The sequence below is a fragment of the Serinus canaria genome, chromosome 20, assembly GCF_022539315.1.
Source record: "Serinus canaria isolate serCan28SL12 chromosome 20, serCan2020, whole genome shotgun sequence".
NCBI lineage: Eukaryota > Metazoa > Chordata > Aves > Passeriformes > Fringillidae > Serinus > Serinus canaria.
In genome coordinates, this window is record NC_066333.1 from 509,768 (window position 1) to 536,938 (window position 27,171).

Sequence of the window (27,171 nt, forward strand, 5' to 3'; positions counted from 1 at the left end):
CTGCATCTGAAATGCCTTTTGTACCCAGCCTGTCTGTTCTCAATACTTTAAAATAGTATGGTTTGCTTAGCTTTCTTAAGAGTTTCAAAAATAGTTTCTGTGCAAAATACTTCTGAACTTTAATTCCTGATCTTTATTTGCCAGTACAGTTTTTGGCTTTAAAATTACCTTTATGGTTATAGGAATGTCTCAGTCTTTCTTCTTGCTTTGTGAAACTGGAAAAAGAGAGAAGAAAAGAAACCTGGAAAAAACCAAAAGAGAAATATAGAAATGAAAAGGGTATCCCATAGCTACTTGCTGCAGGTAGCCATGACTCTCCTCATTTCTCAGCTCTTACCTGACTAAAGCATTTTCTAGGCTTAACAGAATTCCTTTGATGCTAATATTTTGATAATCAGAGTTTGTTTCACCAATTTTCTAGAAACTGAGCAAAGCATAGCTCAATATATGGTGGAATTTTCTTGGGAAGCTTGAGAAGAGCAGGAAATGAGACATGTTTTCAATTGCCTTCTGCCCTGCTGTTTAATAAAAAATGAAAAAAATTGAATGCATGTTTTTGTTGTTAGTCTCTTTCAGAGCCAATTTAGTGATCTTTCTGTGTTCTTATAGATAATCGATATATATGTATTATGTAATATTTTATCTTTTTAGATAGCGCATTGCACATCTTTATATTTTGTTTATTGTGTAACATATAAAATATATATTTAAAAAAAAGAAGAAGATTGAAAACCCACTAGCAGAACTTCATTTAAAGATGCTTTCTGCACGTGCTTTGGAGTACTGGCATGGCAGTAGGTGACTGCGATGGGATAGTTCCCTCATTGTGGCACAGGTTGTGTTTAGACAATTGCATAATGCTTTATTCCATTTCATTATGGTCTTTTTTATTTCAATACCACTATAAGGAGATACTGCACACATATGTACTGGACACTGAATAGCTCATTCCTGAGTCATGATAGTCAGATGAGAACCTTTCCCTACATTTGCAAGTATTAAAAATGCAGCTTTCCAGGTACTTCCTCTGACATTTGCTTTAAATTTCACATGCTGTATTGCTGCTCTGTAAACTCCTGCTGCAATTCTTTGTGGCCAGGGTTTTCAGCTCAATGCTGGTTAATTTTACTCTGTTAGAGAACTTTGATTTTTCTCTTCACCTTTTATTCTATATCAACAACGAATATAAGGAAGGACAAAGGCCAAGACATAGAAACCTGTCTGGTTTCTGGTGGTACAACCTGACCAACTGTGTTCAGTTTTAATCACTTATTTATTCAGGAGAAGTCTTTCTTTATTATTCTGCAGCTCAAGCCATGATATCCAAACCTTTGTTGTAGCAATCTGAGTATTTTCAGCAGCTGATTTTGTTCTTCACAGCACTGGTGTGTCATATCTGTAGTTCTACTGAGTGTTGGCTTCTCCTGTAATAGATTTGTTGAAGCTTTTACAATGTACTTTTACATATTCCTATTTTTCTCTTGGTGAATTAGATACGGTGATGTATTATACTAATGTGTTTTACTAATGATGTTGGCCATTGAAAAATTTGAAAAAGGATTTCTTACAGCTTTCCAGATGAGTTCATTCTTAATGTAATAGAACTTAAAACTTCTGCAGAGTGTCCTAGAAATATATTTATTATTTCTTAAAGTATCTTTACATTTTTCTGTTGCATTCGTAATAGTCCTCTTGGTAATTTGGTATACATGCAGTGAAATACATTGTGTGTATTTATCCATTCAGAGAACTTTTTACCATTAGGATATAAATAGATAAGTACGCATCTGTAAACAGAAAAAAATACCAGTTCTATAGCAAACATGATCTTATTTTAACAGTGTAGGAGTAATCTTCTGCCTTTAAATAAAGAGCTCATATTACAAACAGTGGTTTTTTTTACTTAATGATATATCACTGTTTCCCTGAGGTTTTGGATATATTTATCCAAGTGCTTTTGTTTCAAGGTGGTTCTTTTGTTTTAGGATTGTTTAAAAGAGGTACTGGAGATTGTGGAACTGGGCATTTCAGGGAGTAAATCCAAAAACAGTGAACAGGAGGTCAAGTACAAAGGAGATAAGGAGCCAAATCCTGCATCCATGCGAGTGAAGGATGCTGCTGAAGCTACACTGACATGGTATGTAATTTGTCAGAGCACCTTTAATGTTCAGTATTGCCTTGTCTGAGAGTGTTTAATAGGGAGTTTGCAGCTGGTGGTTCCTGATGTAACAAGAGTTTTTAAGAAGTTAGGCAGAAGTTCCCTATCTTTGTCCTTTGGCCAGGGCTGTGCTCTGCCTTAGATCTCTCCCCTTCCCTTTGCAGGTCTGTAACAGAGAACAGATCCCTCTGATCACTGTTCTCCCCTCCTGCCTCCTCTCTTGCTTGTACAGCAAAACCCAGACCCTCCTCCAGCCGTGGTGCTCTGTTCCTGGCCAGGCTTCTCTGCAGACAACAGTTCCTTCTCTCTTTCACTTACCCCAGTGATCCTGTCTTCCCATTTCCTCTTCTCCTCAGCCTGACAGCATATGCTGTCCCCACTCTGGTGAGGAAGCTGGTAGACACTGTGTGACAGCAGGGAATGGCACATGCAGCACATGTATGCTGGAGCAGGATCGGATGGCTTCTTGCCCACAGTGTTTGGCTTGATTAATAAATTTGAGAGGTTCTGTTGGAAATGCAGTAACAGATAATGTGTGGGTTGGGGAAGGGAAGCACAGAGAGGAAAATTTGGATTTACTCCAGAGAAGTTGGAAAGCACTGTGTTATGAGCTGAACAGCATAGTGGCAGACAGGACAGATTGAGGATGGGGAGGAAAAATATGTTTTGCAAAAGGCAATAGCTGGTTTCTTTTTTGCTCTGCTTTAGAATCCAACTGTTATAAACATTACTGTTAGTAAAAAAAGCTGTGTAATTTCCAAGAGAAAGCAACTACTCACTGGAACTTGTGGACAAATCCATATTGTTGCCTAAAAGTCTTTATTTAATTTAGAGAGATGAAACTGTTTTCACTGTTAAGTCAAAAAGTGTGTGGAGAGGGCAATCAATAGACTTGGTTTTGCTCTGGGTGTTGGTGTTAAGGGTGGTAAGGTCCTGACGTAGATTGTGTGAACTTCAGTCTGACACTGGACAACTCTCATTACTGGTTCCTGCCATAGAAATTTTCAGTTTCTAGTAGCGTTAGTGAGACCCTGTGCAACTTCAAATGATTTAAACCGATACTTCTAGGGGCCTCCTAAGGCTGTGGCTCCAAGGAGGTGGGCACTGTTGGATCCCATCTGGAGGCTTTCTTCCAGGGAAGATTACCATTTGTGATTGTTGTGCTTGTGTGGTCCTGGACCTTTCAGGGTGCCAAAACCCCTTTAAGGGTTTTTAAGTTACTATAATTTGGACTTGAAGAAGGCAAGTCAGTTTTAACTAGTGCACTGTCATGTCTGTCCTGCTTGTTGATATGAAAGGGCTAAAGTATGGATGGCTGGAAAATAATGTTTTAAAAATGAACTAAAGCTATGGAATGGTACAGGTTTTCATGCTTTAAAGAATGTCTTAATAGCTTTATAACCCAGGTTATAAAGAAGCTCATTCTATAGGCAGAGTACCCTTGTTTGTAGGTTTTCATGCATGTTTTTCAATGGGTGAGGGCCCTGATAATGTAACTGCTAGGTCGAGATACATAAGAAGAATGCGAGTAAAAGTTTGTGCTTGGATGTAACAGTTCACTTAATCTGACATAACTCTCAACTTTTTTCTTGCTTGCAGCATTATGCAGTTACTTGGAGCATTTCCTTCTCCCAGTGGTCCTGCTTCTCCTTGCAGCTTGGTGAATGAAACCACATTAATTAAATACTCCCGTCTCCCTACCATAAACAAGCACAGTTTCCGTTACTTTGTTTTGGACAACAGTGTCATCCTGGCCATGTTGGAGCAGCCTCTAGGGAATGAACAGAGTAAGTTCAGATTTCCCATTTCTTTCTTTTTCAGGCTAAAACTTTCTGTACAGAGCTGCGTAACAAAGGTACTTCAAGTGTCTCTCTCACATTTCAGGGGCTTTCCTGTCTGTGGGTGGGCACACAGAGCAGAGTGTTGCTCTGGGGTGAAGTGCTGGGAAAAACTTTAATGCCAGTGATAATCAAATGTGCACAAGCCTACCCAAATTGTTTATGCAGTTGTCCAAGTCTTTCAACCAGTTAGATCATATAGACTGCTGTTGAAATAATGGGTGATAGACAAAAGCAATAGCATTACGCTTTGAAACGTAATGCTTATGTACGTCCTTGCTCGTACAAGAATAAAAATCTAAGGAGTATAGGAAACTTGATAGAGATAAGTGCTTAACATATGGTTAGTATGTCTCCTTTATGCTTGCACCATTACTTCTGCTTGCTTTACGCCTCCTATTACTGCATATTTCTGTGGATGCTTTCAGCTCAGGTGGTTTTAGTTGCTTAGGAGCAGCTAACACTTTCCTATGTCTGATCCTCTTCTGTCAATGACACCTCCTGTAAAGGAGATTTGTCACAGGGTGTTGCCTTTCACAGCTGAGCCTAATTCATTTCAGGCTCATAGACTTTCACCATCAGGAACTTCTATTACAAAAATCTGGTATTGAATGATGAACAGAATAACTGATCCCCTTTAAGTCTTCACGTGTCATGGTGTTGCCTAATAGAACAGATGAAAATTCTTTCACATGTTACCTCAGTTAAATACTAACTTATGTTAGAGCTGATGTACTGTCCCCAATACACTTTCCTCATCTGTAGACAGGATGGAGCCTAAAAACTAATCTTGAAAGCAGATATTGCACAGAACTGCATGAACTAGTGCTGAGAAGTTGAGTTGTTGTCCATAGTGCTCTGACCAATAGATCTTGCAGGAAGTGACAATGCTGGGAGCCATTGCCACGTGTCCACCCCCAGTCTGTGTTGGAGCAAGTGAATTCCTGACTGGAGAGGATTAGAGCGTGCTAAGCACTTCTCGTCCACGCTCTGCCTTTGCTAAATGTTGTTACTGTGGAATCCTGCAAAGCTGTTGGAATCAAAAGTTAGATTATCTTTTCTTGCTGCGTATGTCTTGCTTACAAATCCCCTTTGAATTACAAGATTAATTGCAATAATGCACAAGTACATCAGGCCGGTTCTGAGGCAGATCCTGGAATGAGTGACTGAGGAGCTGATTTGGGTTCTCTCTGTGTGTGCTTATGTACAGGGTGTACATAGGCTGTGCTGCACCCTGGACTTCCCAGGGAATATTGCGGAAGGAATAGAGTTCTGCTAGTTACCTGATGGTGTCTGTGTGTGGTTTATGTGTACAAAAGATAAATGCAAATACCTTTAAGAAGAAGAGCTTATGATGAAGTATGATGATCTCATCTAAGGTGACTAATATTTGTAGCCTTTTAAATCTTGAAGGAAGACTGAAATCTCTGCTGTGGGAATTCAGCACATCACTCCGGATGTCCAGAGCTACTGAGAGAACCCTGGGGGGGCTCAGAGGTCTTGGAATGTTGCCAAAAGCGCTTGGTGGCTTGACTTTGACCTTTCTAGGGATGTGCTACCTGTGTATGAGGACATGAGAATCACTCGGGTTTGAATGGTGCAGGAATGATATATATACAGGGTGAAATATAGATTTTAGGGTTTTAGTACAGGGGGGTTGTAGAGACAAGATGGAGGAATCAGGGCCTGCCTTGTGGTTCTTCTTTCTTCTTCTTGTCATCCATCTTCTGTGTGACGTTGGCACTTGTGGATTGGTCTGTGGTGAAGGTGCACTTGACAATAAGGGTGGTAGGTATTGGGAATAAAAGGTAAATATGTTATATGTAGTATTTACTATAAAAAGACGTGGCCGCTCTGTGGGTGTTCAGAGTGCCTTTGGCTGCCTTGCTGGTCAGATCCCAGCTAGGCAGAAAGAAAATTTTGTAGATAAGAAATAATAAACAATTTGTAGATCGAAAAGCTAAAGAGTCCAGACTCGTCTTTAGAAGCTTGGCCTGCAACAGAACCATCCTACGCGTTTGGGGCAGAGACCAACAGCAAACCCCACACCTGCAATGTTAAAACCATCATTGTGCCATTAGAAAGGCACCTCAGGACTCTGTAGTCTGACCTCCTACTGTAGACAAGGCATTTGGACCAGGATAACACAACCTGGTGTTGCTCAAGTGGGTCTTGCAAACCTGAGAGGACAACTTCTTTATGTCCCTATTCCTTGTGGGGAAAAATTTTCTGTGATGTGGAGTCAGAATCTTCTGGGTCTTTGTTTGACCATTTTATCTTTTGTCCTTCCACTGTCCTTACTGCTGCTACTTGTGAGGAACTTTTGCAGAAGGTCATGGAAGCATGATGGAAATGGTGTCTCCATATGCTCATTGTTTTACCTAAATAGGCAGTGACTAGACAATCTTCTTTGATTTCTTTGGAGATATTTGGAGAAATTGTGATCTGCATGAATTTGGAAGAAAGTTGCTTTTAATGATGAAACTGAGCTGGCAAGTATTGAATTGACATAGACTAGCACTAGCTGCTGCAGAGAGTTTTGCTTGATTCTCACCAGGAATTTTTTTTCAGGGTCAGGGAGGAGTTAACCATGAAAGAAAAACCTCTACTGTCACGCCTGCTTTTTCTTCTTGTTGAATGATTACACAGTGAACTGTTTGCAGTATATGATGATGTCTTATTCTCTTTACCCATGTGCTTTGCAGATGACTCTTTCCCCTCTGTCACGGTTTTGATCCGTGGGACATCTGGAAGATTTGCGTGGGCCCAGCAACTCTGTCTTTTACCAAGAGGAGCTAAAGCAAATCAAAAGGTCTCTATCAAAGCCCATAAAGAAATCTTTAATTAGAGATGTTCAGCAGAAATTCCACTAATGTGAGACAGCCCCCCAGAGCTGGTGATTATGCATTAAGGCTGAGCCACGGGGCCTTTAGTTGTAGGTAATGTGCCACATCTCTGGTGACTCTTTACCACTTGTGATTAATATTAACTACAGACTGTGAAAGTGCTGTAGCTTTCTTGACTTGCAGACTTGCTTAAGGGAGAGAGAGCTCTCTTTTTTTTTTTTTTTTTTTTCTTTTCTTTTTTTTCTGAAAGCATCTTCTGAAGCGATGGGATAAGGTACAGTGTATTTAGTGTGTAGGCAGGGCTAGCTTTCAGATGTCAGACAAAGGCCTTGCAGCAGAGAGACTGAAGTCTGGAGGTGTAGAATGTGGTGCTGTAGAGGGAACATGTCTTCAAGCTACAAAGCCTGTTGTTGCAAATATGGCTGTAAATCTGCTGTGAAAAAAATTATCTAGAGGAGCTCTGGAGCAGCTCTGGAGAGGAATGGTGGAATTTTACTTATTTTACAGTAAAATTTCTTACTGCAGTTTTCTAATGGAGTATGTACCCTTGTCATGAGAATTTCTGTCTGTGAATTTCTCCAAATCTTTAAACTCTTTCATGACCCTCAGTAAAAGAAATGCACTGATGTAGCTGAAATGAGGGCATGTCAGTCTCAGCTGGCATGTTCACATTTAGATGAATGTGGTCTCTGCAAAGCAGCCTTTGGGAAGACCATCCAGGATGTGTTTGGACCTCTGCAGTCTCTGGATCTGAGACCCTTGACTAAATAATCTCAGTCCAGATGTGCTACCTGCTTCACTAAAGGGCAAGCCATGATCTGACTGCTCACCTCCTCAAAGTTTTAAGGGAACTTTTCCAACTTGCAGGCATTCTGTAACATAATTGTTAATGGTTTTGTCCTTTTGAAATGTCATTGGTAGTAAACTTAGAAAACAACACTGAAGAAGTCATAAAGGTCTTGCTTGCTTGGAGCTGATGCACCTCTAAACCTGCGCCTAGATCATTTGTTGCTTTCTTTGGTAACTTGAAGTTTGGAATTACGTAATGACAGTATAATGTAGTAGCAATGTCAGAATTATTGCATCATGATCCATGAGGCAAGTCCTTTGGCTATTCTGGCAGTGCATCTCCTGACCCACAGCATTGCTGCTGTTTGAGGCCTTGGCTTGTTGTGATCATCACAGTCAGGAAGGTTGAAATGGAGCTTCTCAAATATTGGCCAGCTTTCTCTGAATAAGTTAGAATGGGCTGAAAATAAGATGTTGCTATGTAAGCTTGCCTTTTGTGGGGGGGGAGTTTGCATCTGTTTACAGGCTAGATACTTAGCAGGGTTCATAGATTTCAGAATGCACAGTTGTGTCTTTTTAAAATTTGCAGTCACATTTTCAATACAAGTCTATTACTGTTAAAGTATTTAATGTTTTTTAATAATGCCGCTCACTAATAGATTATCATAGTTTTGGTGGGGAGGGAAAATGTTTTTCATCTGTTACAATACTACTTATTGATGCAATACCTTGAATGTAAAAACAACCTTTTTTTGTCAGACATTTGTACCAGAACCTAGACCAGCTCCTAAAAATGATGTTGGGTTGAAACACAGTGTGAAACAACGCCCTTTTCCTGAAGAAGTGGACAAGATTCCATTTGTGAAAGCTGACTTGAGCATTCCAGATTTACATGAAATTGTGAATCAGGAAGTAAGTAACTGTCTCTGACTTGATTTTGTTCTTGTGGTTTTGGTCTGTTCATGAGTCATGCACTTATGTCTTAGTCTAAATAGTTTAACTCTTTGGCTTATCCAATATCATATTAATGGAATAATAACCTATGAAAATTAGTTAAATTTATGCACTTCTCCTGGAAGATGCCAATGCTTTGGTTGTGTTATTTGGGAGACACTGCTCAACATGTTTTATTACTGATTTTAATATCCTGTTTCTGTAGGAAACTGACTTGCCTTTGTTGCTTCTTCTGGGGAAATGGAAGGGCCTTTTTTGAGACCTTTCTGGGGGAAGAAGAGAGTGCATGTCTCATATTTTAAAGTTTCACAGGATCTAATTTGTTTTAGTTTCTGTCCTCTTGAATAGGAGAAGCCATAGTTGATACTGGATATTCACAGAGCTCTCCTATGCCAACAGGGTGTTTAGGTGCTCGCTTTGCAGTGTTGCAAGGTCTTTTTGAAAGTGCTTTATTAACCATTCTGATGGTGGACTGCAGCTGCTGCTGTAGAGCTTCCCTAAGTGATGGAATTGTTTTCTTAGTGGATCTTTGTGATTTTGGTGACATCAGCAGTTCACACAATGTTTTCCAGCTTGAAGAGCGCCATGAGAAGCTGAGGAATGGCATGGCTCAGCAGATTGTCTTTGAGACTTCCATAGACCAGAGAAGTGAAGAGGAGTGGCGGAAGAAGAGCTTTCCTGATCCCATCACGGAGTGTAAGCCCCCGCCGCCAGCACAGGAGTTCCAGACAGCACGTCTGTTCCTCTCTCACTTCGGGTTCCTCTCGTTAGAGGCATTGAAGGTGATCTGATACCTCTTGGTGTTGTGCAGTTCCTCCAGTTCCCATGTGGTCTGGCTTGACAAAATGGAGAAAAAAGTTTTGTTAGTGGAAGATCATCTATGTACTTCTAACTACTGTTCAGCTGCAGTCTAATCAAATCAAGTGATAGATTCCAGTATTCCAGGACTCAGAGCAAGGTTGTGAAAGGCTGGGCTTCAAGTTGAAAATGCTCTAAATAGGTGTCTGTCTCTTTTTAGTGGGTGCATAAGCCATCACACTCAAATGTTCACGCTTAAAATCATTCCACAACTTGAGTTAGGTTTTGGGGTGGTTCTTGAAGACTCTGAAATATAGATGTCATAGAAGTCTTGCTTCAGAGGTGGTTGTGCTGAGGTGGTTTAATCAAACATAAACACTTGGTACATAGTAGATGTAGAGGTTTCTTTTTTAAATTAAAATAATTGTTTTTAGAGGTGATCCATATTCTTAATTTGAAATTTTGCCTCTTACCTATGGAGTCTCCCTTATATTTGTTGCTTTTCCTTACAGAAAGCTGTCAAGAAAAGTAGACTGTAGAGCATTTGCAAAAATGATGTCTGAAAGTGCTCAGTATATAACATATCACTTGTATTTAAGTTAATCTGAAATTGCACATGCAACTGTGTGCATAGCTGTGATATTCTGAAAGCATCTGCTGTTTTTGCTGTGTGCTCTTCTTGAGCAAAATTTTATGTCTCTCACTGGCAAAGTACCACTTTTATTTAATGAGAGTGGAATGCAGTGAATTGTCAACCTGTTATGCTTGCTGTTACTCATTTACAGTGACAAGATTATATTGCATCAGAAGTCCCTGTATAATTTTGCTTTTCAAGAAGGGAAACTGTCTTTTTATATTTTAATGGATTGCCACTGAAGCCATAAAGACCTTTCATTAAGAGAGATGTTGAACTCTGTCTATTGGGCAGGAACCTACTAACAGTCGTCTACCTCCTCACCTGATTGCACTTGACTCTGCTCTACCTGGGTTCTTTGATGACCTTGGCTACTTGGATTTGTTACCTTGTCGTCCTTTTGACACTGTTTTCATTTTCTACATGAAGGCAGGCCAGAAAACTAGCCAGGAGGTAAGTGAAAGTATAGAGTGCCAACTAGCCTATATTGTCTTATTTCTAGTAGTTTCCAAGTGAGTAAAGCATCAGGGCTGGTGATTAGAGTGGAGTGTCAGAACCAGTGGGAGCTACAAGTCGCTCCATACTCCCTTTATCTGTAGGTTGAAGTACGTTGCTCACACTTAGGATTATTGTATCAAATTACTGTATTTTAAAATATAGATAAGAGATATATTATAATATTAATAGTATTTTTATTATCTGTTCTGTCCTTATTGTCCTTGTTTGTAGAGTTCAAAGATTCAGATCAGAAAGGCATTTCAGCTTTGTTGGCTCAGCTTGCAGGGAAGGTTGCAGTTTGTTCCAGCAATGAGCAATGTCAAGGTAGTTTGGTTTCATTCTAATGCTAAACACATATTAAAGGAATTAAAAACTTTCCACAAGTAAGGAAGTATTACTGCATTGTAAGTCTTTATGCTATAATATTTAGATTCAAAGGCGATTAGGTTAATCAGGTTAATTTGTGCAAATCTAAATCGGGACTTATTTGTGACCTAGAAACATTCTAAGAGGGTTTATGGGCTCATTAGGAAAGGATGTTTCTCTAGTACCTTCTCATTCCATTCATAACTCTTGTAGTAAAGAGTAGAAGCATTGGCTCTGTAATAAATCATTGTGCCAATTCCTTGTGTCACTGTGAATGTACAGTTGGCAGAACACTGCAGCACCTTCTACTTTGGTGTGGGACACAATTCTTGAAACCAGTATCATCTGTCTGTGAGTATTCAAATTGTCATTCAGAGTAGCCAGTGCAGAATCCTTTCATCTGCAAAGTCAGCTATGAAACAAGATATGCTAGATCTGCCTTTGAGTGGAGACATGCACTTGCTGAATTAGCAGAATGTTTATATGCTCTTATGGAGCTCTTATGTCTTCCAGCCCACATTTACCCTGACTTTTTCTGAAGCATAGCTCTGTTTTCAACGTGCTCAGTAATGAAGATTAATAATATTTCAATGCAGTGTGTCTAGTCACTGCTGAACACTGTATGGGAGCATTAGAATGGAGTGTCAGGACTGTGTGGCTACACAAAGCCTCCAGCCTGAAAGCTTTCCTTTCAGCACCCATCCCTGTAATTTCTGCTTTGTTGAAACCTGTGTCCCAGTGTTTTGTCCCTGCACAAGCCAGAACGATTGATGCCTCTGCTACAAAACAAATTCCTGCATGGCCTGGAAAGGATGGATGGATTGTTTGTTCCACCAACCCCAATGGTTCTGGTATCCAAATCACACATGTCCTTGTGTGCTGTTTGATGAAGGGCTCAACTCTCACATGGTCATAATAAGATAAAAATTGCCTTAACATGTGGAAACATCACAGATCTCCATCAGAAGTAGAATTCAAGTTTGAGTGTGATGTTTGGATTAAAGTATAGTATGATGTTTGATTAAAGTGCACACTCAATGCTACTGAAAAGTGTTTTGGAAAATCTGTTTCATACTTCAGTGTGCTGTGATACTTGCCCTTTAAAGCACTCTGTGTCATGTACAGGTGAGTACTGAGGAAACTATCTTTCTCCTCAAATTTTTACTTGGTCTAATACTGAGGACTGTCTAGAAAACCCTTGTGTTACCTTTGGTGTAAATGCAGGTTCTGCACTGAGTACTCAGTGTTTTTTTTTTGATGGGTGCTTGAGTCTCAGAATTATCATATCCAGCCATTTAATTCACTGGTTTACAGGCGTTGAAAATGCTGGCAGAAAGCCAAGTTGATTGAACAGGACAAGGCCAAGAAGAGTAGGGGGATGCTGAGGAGTAGCGAGTAATGTCCATGTAGAAAGTCTGGGGTTCCAGGCTTGTTCTCTAGCTATACTTGGGCAAAACCAAGTTGGTGAGAAAAATTTAATTAAAAAGCTGGGGAGGAAGAGACTTGTTTCCTTCGTCTGTACCAACATGGTGCTGCTGGTGTTTCAGATCCTGAAGAACATGGAGTCTTCCAGAATCGTTCAGCCTCACTTCCTGGAGTTCTTGTTGTCTCTTGGCTGGTCTGTTGATGTTGGGAAGCACCCTGGGTGGACTGGTCATGTCTCAACAAGCTGGTCAATCAACAGCTGCAGTGATGAAGAGGGACCTGAACAAGGTAAGACATAGTACATGTCCTTTGTAGTAAATTAAAATGTTTAGGCTCCTTAAGAAGACAATTTTTTTGCTCCTGTCTGCCTTTCTGAACACTGGTGTGCTTTATTTTTGGTGGTTTGTTTGGTTTTGGTGGGGTTTTTTTTGGTGTGATTTTTGTTGTTGTTTGATTTTTGGAGTTTTTGTTTAGTATGTTTTTTTGATGAATGATGCTTGCTAGAAAGAAACATGTAAATATTAAATGAAGCTTCAAGTCAGAGTGAGCAAAACTAACATCTGTATGTTGTTGGGAGGAAGTAGCCTCCGCAAAAAAAATACCTCTGGGCAATATTTTTTAAGATTTGAAGAGTCTTTAATATATTACTACGAACCAATATTCAGGTGAAATCTGTTGCAGATTGTTCTTTGTATTGACAAATAGGCTTGAAATACAGTGTGGGTTTTTTTTTTTTTTTTTTTTTTTAGTATTCTCTAGGTAGATTAAAATGAAATATTGACTCAAGCTGCTGTTTATAGGTCCTGGCGGTGTTGGAACCCCCACGTGGCTCTCTGTTTTCCTTCATTGGCTCTCCTTTTTTCCACTAGAGCAACTCCTACCCTGAGCTTGTCATGTACCACCCTCTACCCATTCTGTCACCCAAAATGATCTTCAGGAATGTGAGCTGCTATCCCAGGATGGGAAATTGGGGTTTGGGTTAGCTTCTCCCTTGGTACCATCCTCTGGGAATTGGTAGTATCTGGGCTGGTTTCAGTGTCACTGCTCCAAGCCCAGACCTGTTCTGGGTGATCTCCAGAGCCACAGCATCTGGTGGGCCACCCAAAGGCAGTGGCAAGACTGCTGTAGTTTGTTGATCATCCTTGACCTGATGTTGGCATCAGGTGTGACACTATTACAGCTGCAGGTGCTTAAGTAGCACTTGCTCTGCTGTCCATTCACTGTGTCTTAGGAGTGCTCTTCATCTGTATCTGCAGCCAGCTGGAGGCTTCTCCCTTAAGTTATGGAATAAAAGTACAAACCACAGAAGGCTGGAAGTGTTCAGGAGAGTTTAGAGTACAGAGGCATTGCTTTCTCTGAGCAAGTCAGGATGGATTACAGAATGGCCAGGTCTGGATTTAATTTTGCTTTAAGGACAGGGTCGGGCTGTACTTTCTCAGAGGCAGAGGCCTCTGATCTCCCTTTGCAATGGCTGTGTCAGAACAACTGCAGAAGGCAGGTCCCTGAATTAGCAAGGGACCTGGTTTGATGGGGACTTTTCAGCTTGAATTTTTTCAGCCATTTGAATGAAAACAGACCACTAAATAACTGAATTAATTCAACCAGCTCAGGGAAGAAGGAAACAGAAAAAGCATTCAAGAATGGAAGGGAGGAAGGGCAGGTTACTTCTAATCTGGTTCTGCTGGTGAATGGGCTGGAGCACAGGTCTGATGAGGAGCAGCTGAGGGAGCTGGGAGGGCTCACCCTGGAGAAAAGGAAGCTCAGGAGAGACCTTCTCGCTCTGTACTACTCCCTGAAAAGCATTTTAGCCAGGTCAGGATCCGTATCCCAGGTAGTGAATGACACCATGAGAGGATATAGCCTCAGTGCAGGTTTAAGTTGGCTGTTAGGGCCCATTTCTTTATGGAAGGGGTGGTCAGGCACTAGCACAGGCTGCTCAGGACTCAGTGGTGGAGTCACTATCCCTGGAGGGATTTAAAAGCTGTTAAGATGTGGAACTTGGGGATATGGTGAGTTTGGCAGTGTTGAGCTAACAGTTGGACTCAATGATCTCCAACTTCAATGATTCTGTGAGTCTAAAATAGCTTTTGGTGAATTGTGGTTAAAATAATTTCATGGGAATGTTTCCCTGCAGCACCCCCAAAATCAAAGAAATTCCAAAAGAGATGGGTTCGAGTTGCGGTGCTGCTCCTTGGGAGCCTGTGCACTGGAGATGTGGCAATCTTTTCCTGATGCTGAAGAATAGCTTGGAGTCTCAACATGTCTCTGGCCACTTCTCTGTCAGCATGCTGAATTTCACTGCTCCAGTGCCTTTGCTGAGACAGCTATCCCAGGAACCCTTCTGTAAACTGGATCAGAGAAACAATTCATTTTAAAGTCCTTGTTAGTCTTTCTGGAGGTGACATGGGGAAGGAAAAGGGGGGATGGAAGTTCTTTCTCTGCTCTGATGGACAGTATTGGCCAGTTGTGGTGAGGGAATCAGTGGGGACTGAAAATGAGGACCTTTCTTGCATTAATCGGTGACAGATTTTTTTCTAACTCTGCTTGACAGAGAAAAGACTGAGGAGAGCCTGTAGAAACTGTCTTGGAATTCTGGAATAGTATCAGACTGAAGTGATAAATGAATGACTAACTGCATGATGTTGCTGGACTGAATGCTCAGAAATAGATAGTAGATGTATTCTTGTGGCAGATGTGTTTACTAGAGTACTAGGAAATAAAGAATCCAGTACATTGGAAATGTGTTCAAAATTTAACCACTCCCAACCCAAAATGCCTATTCCTTCAAGATAGTAAAAATATTTATCTGAGAAAGGTTGTTAGACATGAGATTTGACTCCTTTCATTTTAAAATAAGATTTGCATGATTTTTTCTCATTGATTGCACCATGTATTTGAAGGTAATTTCTGACACAGAGTGTAAAGAAGTAGAGCTTCCTTCTGGCTGAACTTTCCTTTTCTGTCCATTTCAGATGATCTTATTATCTCAGAAGATGTTGGGGCAAGTATCTTCAATGGGCAGAAGAAGGTGCTGTATTATGCAGATGCCCTGACAGAAATCGCTTTTGTTGTCCCATCATCAGTGGAATCCCTGAGTAAGATCTGTCTGTACATGTTCTATACAAAAATGAAACCCACAGTTTTTTTGTTTGAGAACTCTCTCAGAAGCAAAACCTAAATAAATTAGCTAAGTAGTGTGTTTAGCAAGATCCTTGTCAGAAAGGTGTGGACATTTAAATTACAGCATTCTAATCCTTAAACTCTGTGCAGATGTGGCATCTGTTCTGTACCTTTCTAAACCTCAGTAGGTGTCCAGGCACGCACAGCAGTTTTGTTGTTGCCAGGGTGCTTTAGGTTGGACATGTGGTTCACCATTAACTGGTGATGCCTGGTTTTTTTTTCCCTTTCCTGTCAGTGATGTGCTCCTGCAGAATATACAGGAGTGTCTGTACCACTGCTAAGTAGAAAAGCATCAGCCTTCATGGCATCCTTGGCTTGCTAAAAATTGCCTGGAATAAAATATGGTGTAGCCATAGGAAGGAGGAGACTCGATTCTATAGGAAATTGCTGGGATGTGTGTAAGCCCATAGGGAGTGCTTTATTGGCAGTCTGTTTCTGGAATAACAGGCAGTTATCGCCTAACTTCCCTTCCTGCTTATGACGACTATATTGACTTGACCATACATTTATGCATGTATAGTTTCAAAAGCCTTACATTTTTTAGTATCAAAACCTTATATATGATGGCAGCTTAATTTTTTTGGTGGAGGAATAGACAAACCCCATCTTTTTTTCTTCCGTCTTACAGCTGATTCACTGGAAAGCAGTGTCTCTGACCAAGAAAGTGACTCCAACATGGATTTGCTGCCAGGAATATTGAAGCAGCAGCCTCTGACACTTGAACTCTTCCCCAGTCATACAGACAATCTTAATCCCTCCCAGCGGGTAAGACAAAACTTGCATTGAAAAATGGTGCTTTTTTTTTTTTTTTTTTTTCCCTTCAAGAAGCATGCTGGCAGTGCTCAGGACTTTTGATAGTCTGTGATTTGGTTTCCTGGTGTGTAGAGCTACTTGTTTCTTGTCATTAATCTTTGATATCTGCTTTGGTCCTCCCAGAATCTGCCTCTACAGTAGGAGATAGCAAGATTACATTACTTAAATATAACACTTAGACATGCTAAATGGTAATACTATGCATCCTGAAATCTTGAAATGTGTGCAGGAAAGAGTATATGCAATATTTACAGAGTAATTCAGCCTCAAATCCATGCTTGGAAATTGAGGATGGATAGATATGAACACTTTTCTTACCTACCCAGTTACGAGCAGTGTCAGTTGTGTCTGAAGTACCAGAAGTTGCTTTTTTACACTAACAAAGCAGAAAACCATGAACTGTTGTATCTGTAAAAGAAAGACTTATTACTGCTGATTACTTGTTTAGAATTAATTTCCAAATGTATATTTAGTTATTCATTTAAGGTCTTCAAGAACATGAAGAAAAACTTCTAACTGATTCAAGCTTGATTTTTTTATATATATTAGTTTATATTGAATACTAGTAGGTTGGCAACTCAGATTGCAGTGAGTAGTTCCAGCACAGCTGCTCCTGCTCAATAGCTTGCAGAGGTTGTAGCTGGCTGAGCTATGAATGACTGAGGAGCAGCTGGGAAATACTTGTTGGCTGCATTATTGGATTCATGATGTTTGCAAATGCTACTCTTCCCTTATGTTCAAAACAGCTCAGTCCTACTTCTAGATCCAAGAGGATGCCTCAGGGCCGAACCATTCCACCCATGGGACCTGAAACCAAAGTGTATGTGGTCTGGGTGGAACGTTATGATGATATAGGTATGTACAACTTCTAACTGTTCACTAAAGTAACAACGGGGCAGGAACCAGAGAAAAACCCCTGTTCCTCTTTTTTTTTTTTTTTTTTTTAAATTAAATAAAATGTTAGATCATGGAACCACTGATTGTTTTGAATTGGAGGGGACCTTAAAGCTCATCTAGTCCCAACCCCCTTCCAGGTGCAGGGACACCTTCCACTAAAGCAGGTTGCTCCAAGCCCCATCCAGCCTGAGCTCTTCCAGGGACAGCTCTTCCAGCCACAGCTTCTCTGGGCAACCTATGCCAGGGTCTCACCACCCTCACAATCAAAATAAGTGCTTATTAATGTCTATAACAACACTAAGATTCTGAATCAGTTCTTCAGTATTTTAGTTGTGATCCATAAGGGTGCCCCTGAATCAGTGGCCTATGGAGGTCTGAAGTTTCCTTTAGCACTGGCAGTACCTGTGAAATGCTGTAATTAGCCTTCTTAAGCTCAACACCAAGGCAGGTGTGTTCCCCTGCTTTTGAATCCTCCTCGGCTGTTGTCTCCTAGGAGTGGATCTGGTTTTCTTCCTTTAAAAAAATGGCTTCTGACACCTGCTGCTTCTGTGCTGGAGGGATCGTCACTTCCTTGGTGTGATGGCACCTTTGGAACCCCATATTATCTCGTCAGGGGAAGGCTCATTTGTTCTGCACTCAGGGTGCCTGCTCCACGCTCCCTTTCTGCTCAGGCAAGCTCCGGCTCCTCGTGCAACTTTCTTTCTTAGTTTGGTGTTTCCTTTCTGCCTCAGGTTACTGCTTCTCTGGGAGAGACCCAGCTTTGCTTATCCTGTTACAGCCATGGCATGGCCATGGTGAGCAGCGTTGAGGAATTCTTCGTCCACAGGAGTTTCTTGTGTGCTGGTTCCAAGCCACGGTCTGGCCTCAGTGCTATGTGGGAGTCTCTGTGCACTGGCCTAGCCCACCAATGTCTGCAAGACTGGCCAGGAACTGCTGCTTTATTCTGTCTTTGATTTCTAATCCTGGTTCCCAGTCTGGCAGTAAGGGTGGACCTTAATTAAGGCCTTCCAGACTAAGGGAATGGGAGCAGCAATCAATAGGGAGTTTCCTGTTCAGTTTAGATATAAATTCTCAGGAAGACCACCTTGTCCACAGCATGTCCCTCAGAGGCTTACTGAGATCAGGAAGAAAATAGCAAGTTCTGCATCATCATTTCCTTGTCCAGACATTGGCCCAGAATGTGTTCCAAGCTGGTGTCTCTCACCCACTTCCTTCTTGGGTGGCAGTTAGACCCCCTTCACTGCCAGGGCAACAGCTGTGCTACACAGGCCATAGCAGTCTCCCAGAATTCTGGGCCTGAAGCTGAAGAAATGAGTTTGTGAGCCTCAGTAAGCCTGGCAGTTGCATGGACGGGAGGGCAGCTCTTGGAAGTGACTCCTAGCCCAGAGGCTCTGCCATATGCTCCTTATCTTCTTGGCTTTCACCTTATGCTTCTGGTACATCTTTGGGTCTGGACACTGAAAAGCTGTCACCTTGTAGTCAAGGTTATCACCCTGATGCCAACTGCCTGCCCTCCTCTTGCTTCATCTCAGAGTGTATCCATGGCTTGCCATGATCTCCCTCTGCTTGCTCCAGCTGTTGTGTGCCCTTAGCATCCCAGATTTGATGGCCTCATCTGGGTTTGGACCTTAGACTCCTTCTTCTGGAAGCACTGTCCTGCTGCCTGAACAGTACTTTTGTGAGTAACTCTCAGCATCTCTTAACCCCTGAACAAGGTGTTGGGAAGTGCCAAATCCCCTTAAGGGACTCAAGTTCTTATTTTTTCCTCGTCCACGTTTATTATCCAGTCTTTGTTACCGATTGTGTGGCAGCAGAGTTGTTATGGTAGAGATCCACAAAGCTTAGATTTGAGGAAGGATATAATGTTTGTGGGATCAGGGCTCAAGGGAACCATAGGTGGGAGTGGTTGGCATTGTCCAATGCTCCTCACAGCGTTCTGGAGGCTGATCACTTGTGGATTGGTGAAGATGCAGTGAACAATAATTGGAAAGATTATTCTTTTTGTGGTTGAAGTAGTTCATCTCCTTCCTGCTTTCATGGTTCCTCTAGAGATTTTGAGCTTTGGCTTGTGAGAATTTGAGGTTTGGGACCTCATCTGAGTGCAGATGGCTGAGGTGTGTGTACCCTCCACGAATGCTGAAACTGGAAGCCAAAGATACTAGTGGCATTTACAGTACTAGTGTTCTTGATGGCTGTGCAAGAACTGCGTGGTTTTGACTGATGATAAATAATTTTTCCTTGTACACAAAAGAAACAAATCCAAAACTGTATTAGATAAACTTTATTTGGTGCATCCTGTTCTTACAGAAAACTTCCCCCTCCCTGATCTCGTATCTGAGACTAGCACTGGTGTGGAAACCACAGCCAATAGTAGCACTTCCCTGAGGTAAGGCCACTCTTATTTTCATTATTTTTATTGGTTTCTCAGTGGATTGGTTTTTGGTTGAAAAAGTGAAAGACTTCTTAATATCACTGCAGATAAAATATAAATTAAAGATCAGAAAATGTGCAGTATTATCTGAGTCTGTGATGAGCCTCCCTCCTGACTGGCTCCCTTGTGAGGTGGTTAATGCTGCATACACACTGTACCCTGGCTGCAGGGCTCTCCACTCCTGTGGGGACAGAGATCATAGGCATGGCACAACTGACAGAGCTCTTCTGAGGGTTCAGAACATGCCCCAGGATCCTGTTGCCTTAGCCATGAGGCATTTAAAAACTTTCTTTTAACACTTAAAGGGGTCATTAATTGAAACAGTGCTTTAAAACTGATTCAACAATTGTGTTTTTCCGTTAAGATCTACCATTCCTGAGAAGGAAGTTCCTGTGATCTTCATCCATCCTCTAAACACTGGCTTATTCAGGATAAAACTACAAGGAGCAACTGGGAAATTCAACATGGTTATCCCACTGGTGGATGGAATGATAGTCAGTAGGAGAGCTCTTGGTAAGCTAAAGGGTTTTAGAAATGTTCATGTTTTTGGCTTTTTTAATAATAATACTATATCTGCAAAGTACATGGTCTGGAATCTTTCTTTGGAAAAAGTGTTAGGGATTGCTGGACAAATGAAAGCCATGCTGTTTGCAGCAGCAGTGGGAGCAGGAACAGCAGAGGGAGCAGGTGGGCAGCACTTGGCTGCCAGAATAGCAGGAAAGAGTGTTGAAACTAGGAACAGGGCCTGTTTAAATAGGAGAGATACAAAATTTGACCCTGGTATTTAGCACAGAGAACCAAGGTGCTCAGAGGGTGCCATGGAATTTGTTACTTTGCTGGCATGCTGTATGTTCCTTCTGGTTTGGAAGCCAGACAGGGATTAAAACCACAGCAATTGAGGATTTTTTTGTGTTCAATAAAAATACCATGCAGATGTGTGTTAACAGGTTCCATGTGTGCCCTCTGCCTTTTCCTCTGTTCCTGGATAGATTCATGGACCTGTCCTATTGCTATTTAGCTTCAGTAACTGGAGGTCCCACCCAGAGAGAGCAGTACACAGGACAGAGTAAAATGAAGTAATGAACATTAGGATACCTGTACATAACCATAAAGCTGCCTTTGGAGGTGACTTTCAGATTCTGGGGCTTGTATGCTTAATTCAGTGATTGGCAAATTGAAGCCAGACCTGGGCCCTTAAATAACATTTATGAATTCAGCTGATGACAGTGGCTTTTACTGAAAAACTATCAAGTATGTTTTCCTAGAGTTGGGCTTGTTTTTCTGCTGCATCAGGACTGTTAATATAGTGAAATTTTTCTCATCTCTAAGTTCAGCAGGTGTAGTTTGTGTGCAGTGAGGTCCTCTACATGTTTCTGTCTTTAAGAAGGAGCTTGTGAAACAGCAAAGGGGGTAAGGGATACTTGCTTGCTGAGAAGCATAGAACATTTTTTTCAGAATCAAATAAGATAAGTTAGCTGCCAGCTTTTGAGTGCTACTACTTTGATTCCCTGCCTCCTCCTCCATCTGCATCCAGCAGTGTGAATTACAGAGGGGTGACAAAAGTGGCAAGTCAGTGAGGGGAGGAGAAACTTGTTTGCAGCCACAACCAATCAGGTCTTTCCTCATCTTTTTTCCAAGGGGCAGGCTCTGCAATTCCTACTGGAAAAAGGTACTGATAGGTACTTTTTCCATTCTCAGGGCTCCCCTGGAATTACCTGGTATAACCTCAGGACCCATCTAAGGTCCAGATGTGCGGCATAGCTGGGGCTGTGGTACTTTGACTCTTGTATTGGCTGCCCTGGGCTTGCCCTCTTGTCCCAAGGGTGCTTCTTCCAGGCAGCTGCTTGGCACTGGCAAAGCAAAGGGTACTCCTCCTTCTCCTCTAGTCAGTTTAGGGTACCACTGAGTGAGTCCCTTTCTTCCTTCTTTACAGTGAAGGTCTTTACAAGCCTGGGGACCATAGCTGTCTGTTATCAGCTGTTCATTGAGAAAAGTTCTTGACATGGTGGTGCTGAACATCTCCCCTGGGTTTAGATGGGACAGAACCCAAAATTGTCTTTGCCTGGGAGGCCAGAAGAGGGGTGCAGGACTGAATTTAAACTTGATTCAAATGTTATTTCTTTTTCAGGTTTTCTAGTGAGACAGACAGTAATAAATATTTGTCGGAGAAAGAGGCTGGAAAGTGACTCATACAACCCCCCTCACGTCCGCCGAAAACAGAAAATAGCAGATATTGTCAATAAATACCGGAACAGGCAGCTGGAGCCAGAGTTTTATACCTCACTTTTCCAGGAGGTTGGGCTCAAGAACTGCAACCCCTAGGTCATTATCCTTCCAGGACAATTAGATCAGAGGTTGGTGGCTACACGAATGAAAACAGTTAAATAACAACAACAAATTTTCTCAGCCCTCCGGAATTCAGGAAATCATGTTCTAGCACAAGTCAGCAGATACCATGTGGGAGGAATGAGAAATGAATCTGAAACATTGCAGTTGGGATATTGAATTGATTCACCTACCCTCAGAAGATTACTGAATTCTAGTCTTCCTGGATGCTAGCAAAATTATCTCTTCACCCAGTCATCCTTTCCAGACTAATTAGGAACTGTAGGTGTCTTGCTCTGAGGGGAAAACAATCAAAGTAAAGCGATCGCCATCTCTGCATATGAGGATGGGAATAAGAATACAAACAAACCTGCCATTATATGCCTTGCTGCACCCACGTGTCCAAGGGCAAGAGAGTAGGATCTTTCCTTGGAGGAGGAGTCTGTTCCAGAGCATTAACACTTTCCCTGTAAGAGCTTCAAAGACATTTTGAGTCCCCCTTCAGTGCTCAACAGAAGATCCTTCACTGTGTGTAACCCATCTGTGTACCAGAAGCCAGAGGAGGAAGATGGCTTGGAAGAAGCAGGCCCTGAAAGCCAAAGCCCAGATGCTGTATGTGGCCACTCCCACCAGGGCTCTGAGTGAGTCCATCTGCATATGAGACAACCACCATCACCTGAAATTAACTTGACTTTTCAAAAGAGTTATTATTGGATAGAGATTTTGATTATATAAAAACAAGGATATAACTTTCAGGTCTGTTGCAAAAGGTCACATTTAATTTCAGTAGCTTGATTTTTATTTTTTAATTTGTTTTTTAATGCAACTACTTAAATTATTTTCAAGTGTCTGTATCACATCCTCACCATTTCCATAAAAAGCATAAACATCACTTGCCTTCCTTCCATTGGATTGAAATCTGAGATTTTGGGGCTGCCTCCTCCCTGTTATTTATAGCATAAGCAGTTTTTGCAGCTTCTACAACACTTTTCAGAAGCTCCTGTTAAACAGACTAAACAACTCAAAAAGAAAATTCACAGATTCTTGTTTTCCCCATTAATTCAAATGCCATGAGCACCCTTTGGAGTTATAATTCACATTGTTTTGAATCTCCTGTATGTTCTCACATTCAGCAGCAGTGCTTCCCTTCCACCTAGTCAGGAGTTTCCATTTTTAGCCTGTGGCTTTGTGTTCAGGACTCAAAGGATGTGCTGGGAAAAGATGTTAACAGCTACATTTGGGATCTCAGAGGTGTGGTGGGCATGGGCAGCCCTGGGAACACCTCTGGATCCCAGCACATCCCAGCTGCTGTTGCTGCAGTGAATTGTGGCTGACACTCCTGGGGAGGTGCAGCGTGACAGCAGCAGGATCCTGATGGAAGAGGATGAGTAAGCAGGAATTTGGGGAGCTCTTCACATTATTTTCCAAGTGGTTTTGATAACAGTGCAGTAATACTTGTCAGGCATTGAATTTTGATATTTCAGACCTACTTTTTGCAACAATTCTGACCCGAAGCAATCTTAATTGTTTCATTACAGCTTATCTGCCAAGGACAAACCTCGCTCCTGGATTTCCTTGTGATTTTTCACAAAGAGTTCATGGAAACACAAGCCCCTAAAAATACACGTGAAAGGACTTTGAGGTGGTCAGCCAAGGTGATGTGTGATTGTCTTCTCAATTCAGGAGCTCTGGAATTTCATCCAGATGAATAAAAAGTGAAAAAATGAAACCACCCAAAAAAAACCCTGTATCAGGATATGTGCTGGCTGGCCCATACCTGTGTGCTGCCCAGGTGGCACGTGGCAAAGGAGCTCCAGGGCAGCATTTTGGCACATTAGCCAAGTTGTGCTGGGAACTTGGACAGCCTCATTCCTCTACAAAACCCTAGCCAGGAGCAGTTTAATGCACAGATGCTAAATTTACCCACACTGTGTATATACCTATGAGATCTAATTAATGGCCAAACACACTTGAGCCCACTGGTTTAAAAGGCATGAGCAATGCATGTGTAACCAATAAACATGCTGGGCTACCCCTGTGTCTGCACACTGATAGTGTAAAAGCAACCCCACCTACCATGGCTGAGTGTTACAGCCCTGGCAGATGCAGCACAGCTGCCAGGTGCTGCTACCAGGCAGTCGGGAGCAGTCACAAATGCAGATGGGCCTTGGGGCAATCCCTGAGTGGTTTCTGACAGGGATAGTCAAGTAGACTGCCTGAAGATTTACTTTCTTTAAAAAGACCTGTGCTTGGCTGAAGGGTTGTCTTGGGTCTATTTCCATGTTCACCTAAAGATACCCATGAGAGCAGTAACAGCTGTGAGAGCCATATGACTTGGCAGGAGTCTGGAAAGAAGGGAACTTGGGCACGTTGTGGCCACTCCCAGTGCCAGGGTATGGATGTATCAGGTATCAGTTCAGTTGTAGAACCAGCTGGTGAGCAGGTTACAGGTGGTGTGACATGCCTGTACGTGGTGGGATTGGCCCTCTGGAAAGCTGAGCCTTCAGGAAAGCCACAGATCAGTATAAAAATGTGATGCAAAACTGTGCTGCCAGCCCTTATGGTTTGGGTGCTCGTCACAGCAGTGGGCATCCAGTGTGCCAGTGCAGGGGTGCCTGCGGGGACTGTCATTCCTTCCCCAGGATGTGTGGAGGTCTTGGGCTTCATAACAAATGCTCCCCACCAGTCTGGGAATTATATCCATCTCCTCTCAAAGTGTGACCCAACTCCAATGGCTTTAGCTAGTCCACGGTACTGTCTTGAGAGCTTTTCCCCTGAAGTGTCAGAGCAAATGAAGTTTATTTCCATGGTGACTTGAAAGAGTTATCCAAGAATCCAGGTGTTTTTTTTTTTAATATCACAAACTGCTACATAGAATTCCTGACTTGTTGCTTGAGTGGCTTGGGTTAGCATCCCTGTCCATCAGAGGGGATGAAGGCTGACACCACCCCCCACCCCCCGGCCTGCAAGTGCTCCACAGTAATTAACCTGGGGACGCTTTTCCTCCAGCCTTTCAGTTTGGGTTCATAATTCTGTTTTAACACAGCAGGAAGTGACCACTGTCACATTGTTAAACACAGTGTTGAACTTACATTTTAGTACCTTACTAGAGACTTTTAAAGAAAAGCCATTCTTTTTAAGGTACTTTTAGGAAGGCATTAGAACGTTACAGCAAGCAGGAGAGGGGGAGGACAGTGTCTGTTGAAGTTGGTGCATCTGTGGGTAGCAGTGTGCAAGGCTGGACGGAGGAGCAGCCCTGGCTGCCCCGGGCCCATACCTGCTGGGTGCTCTGTAGGTCACAGTATTTCTTTTCACAAGGTTCTGCATACCCAGGAAGAGGAGAAAACTAAATTTCAGCCTCACAGACAAATTTGATGCACTTTCCTGATTGTGTAATTGAGTGATACCTTTGAAAGCAAACACAGCCCTTTTCCCAATGGATTTAGCAGGAGCAATTAGAAGTGAGAATGCCAGATATCATGTGCTTCAATCATAGACAATTTGTATGAATTCCTGTATGTTGCCAAGACATGAACGTTCTGTTCTTACTGTATTTTTCTGTAAATATTCCTGGCACTAAGTTGTAAAGTAAAGGTAAAATGTAAATATGAAGATGTGAACTATGTTCCGTTGTCTCTAGTACTTTATCTCTTATTTGTTTAGGGAAGGCACACAAAGGCTTGTTTGTATTTATGCCAATTCTTTGTCCAGGAGAAACACATCAAATATTGAATGTAACACAATTAGTCCAATAAATTTTAAAGATTCTTATCTAGTAACTTTGCACTGGTCAATTTTTAGTATTTTCCAAAAGCTTGGTTGAAATTCTCCAATGGAGATGTTTCCCAGGACAACAGGAGATAGAGGTAGCAGAATTGCACACCCTCTGCACCTCAATAGCTCTGGGAACAGTGAGGCTCATAGGTAAGAAAATCATGTTGCATCTCAATAGTCTGGGGAGTGAAAGCATTAAAGACTGGCTTTTGAAGGGAGCCTGATGCCCCTGCCAGTGTTCTCCAGTCACTCCATGTGCTGCTTCCCATCTTAGGTGTGGACAACCCCCCAGACAGGGAGGAGCCATGTGCTTCAGGTGCAGAGTCCTGTGAGGGTTAAGGCTCTGCTGTCTGGGCAGAGAGGGGAGAAAGGAGAGGACTCCTCAGCTTTGTATTTGGAGAGGAGCTGTGCAGCACTGGGGCCTGTGTCCCACAAGGGTGATGCACCCAGCGAGCCCTGGGGAACTGGGTGAGTTAGAGGGTTTGCTCGTGCCATCTAGCCACAGCCCCATGGACCATCTCTGAGCTCCTTAAGGAGGGACTGAGTTCCCAGTTTGGGGCAGGGCTGCAGGACTTAGGTGTGTTGGTCTTTCTGCTGCGATGCAGGGGCTGTTTCTCTGGCAGGGGCCCTGTGCTGTCCCTGGGATTTCACCTTTGCAGCAGCTCTGGTGCTTTGTCCAAGATGCCCAGCCTGAGGACTAGAACAAAAGCACTGAAGTGACTGTCCATAAACCTCAAGCTGGGATATATGAACATTTTCCTGCTGGCTTCATCTTCAGTAACTTCAGCTGGTGCCACCCACCCAAGCTCCTCACCACAATACTTGAGGGAAGGTGTGGTGGGTTCAGAGAGAACCCTTTGGAGATTTTCTCCCAAATTTGCCCTAAATCAGGACAGAAGGTTAAGGCAGGTCCCACAGGGATCTCTGAAGAATCACAGTGATAAACAGCTGAGTATCTTCTTCTGCTGTCCCAAATTGCAGGGCCAGGCACAGGAAGGGTGTTCTGGGGTTTGTTTGGAGCCTGATGCCTTTCTTCTTTCCTACATTGATACTCCCAGCTGTTTTGGGAGACTGGAAATCTCACCTAAGGGTTTGGATTGGAAGTGGGTCTCCATCAGCCAAGTTTTGGAGCAGGAGGTGTTTGGCAGATGGGGGCCTGTGTAGGTGTACAGTGGGGAACAACCTTCCTCTCTGAGCCCAGGAACTTCAAAGCAACTCCAGTGGCCTCCAGATCCTCAGGACAGGAGACCCCAGCCAGAAGCAGCTCCTTGGTTTCTGTGAAATGTTCCCCATGCGCCTCAGGTGCTCATTCCATGTGAGTGGAGTGACCTGGTATCACCAGGTGATTGCTGCAAGAACAATAATAATTAATCCTGGGATGAGGCAGTAGTGGCTGCAGTGTGAAGCAGCCCTGGCTGTGCCCTCTGCCACAGCCAGAAATGAGA

The 27,171-nt window shown here is 42.4% G+C and overlaps 1 protein-coding gene across 4 annotated transcripts in view; it reads left to right on the top strand.

Annotated features, from left to right (window-relative positions):
• RALGAPB (Ral GTPase activating protein non-catalytic subunit beta) overlaps positions 1-25,727 on the top strand; it is a 63,159-nt gene extending 37,432 nt beyond the window's left edge. For all 4 annotated transcript variants that reach the window (XM_050982047.1, XM_050982048.1, XM_009098780.4 and 1 more), the window contains exons 18-30: positions 1,986-2,137; positions 3,758-3,945; positions 6,702-6,808; positions 8,391-8,543; positions 9,158-9,367; positions 10,312-10,470; positions 12,429-12,594; positions 15,279-15,401; positions 16,115-16,251; positions 17,046-17,154; positions 19,504-19,582; positions 19,992-20,140; positions 21,756-25,727. In XM_050982047.1, coding sequence (XP_050838004.1) covers positions 1,986-2,137; positions 3,758-3,945; positions 6,702-6,808; positions 8,391-8,543; positions 9,158-9,367; positions 10,312-10,470; positions 12,429-12,594; positions 15,279-15,401; positions 16,115-16,251; positions 17,046-17,154; positions 19,504-19,582; positions 19,992-20,140; positions 21,756-21,949 — 1,926 coding nt within the window. In that variant the 3' untranslated portion in view covers positions 21,950-25,727. The remainder of the gene's footprint in view (positions 1-1,985; positions 2,138-3,757; positions 3,946-6,701; positions 6,809-8,390; positions 8,544-9,157; positions 9,368-10,311; positions 10,471-12,428; positions 12,595-15,278; positions 15,402-16,114; positions 16,252-17,045; positions 17,155-19,503; positions 19,583-19,991; positions 20,141-21,755) is intronic.
• The last annotated feature ends 1,444 nt before the right edge of the window (positions 25,728-27,171 follow it).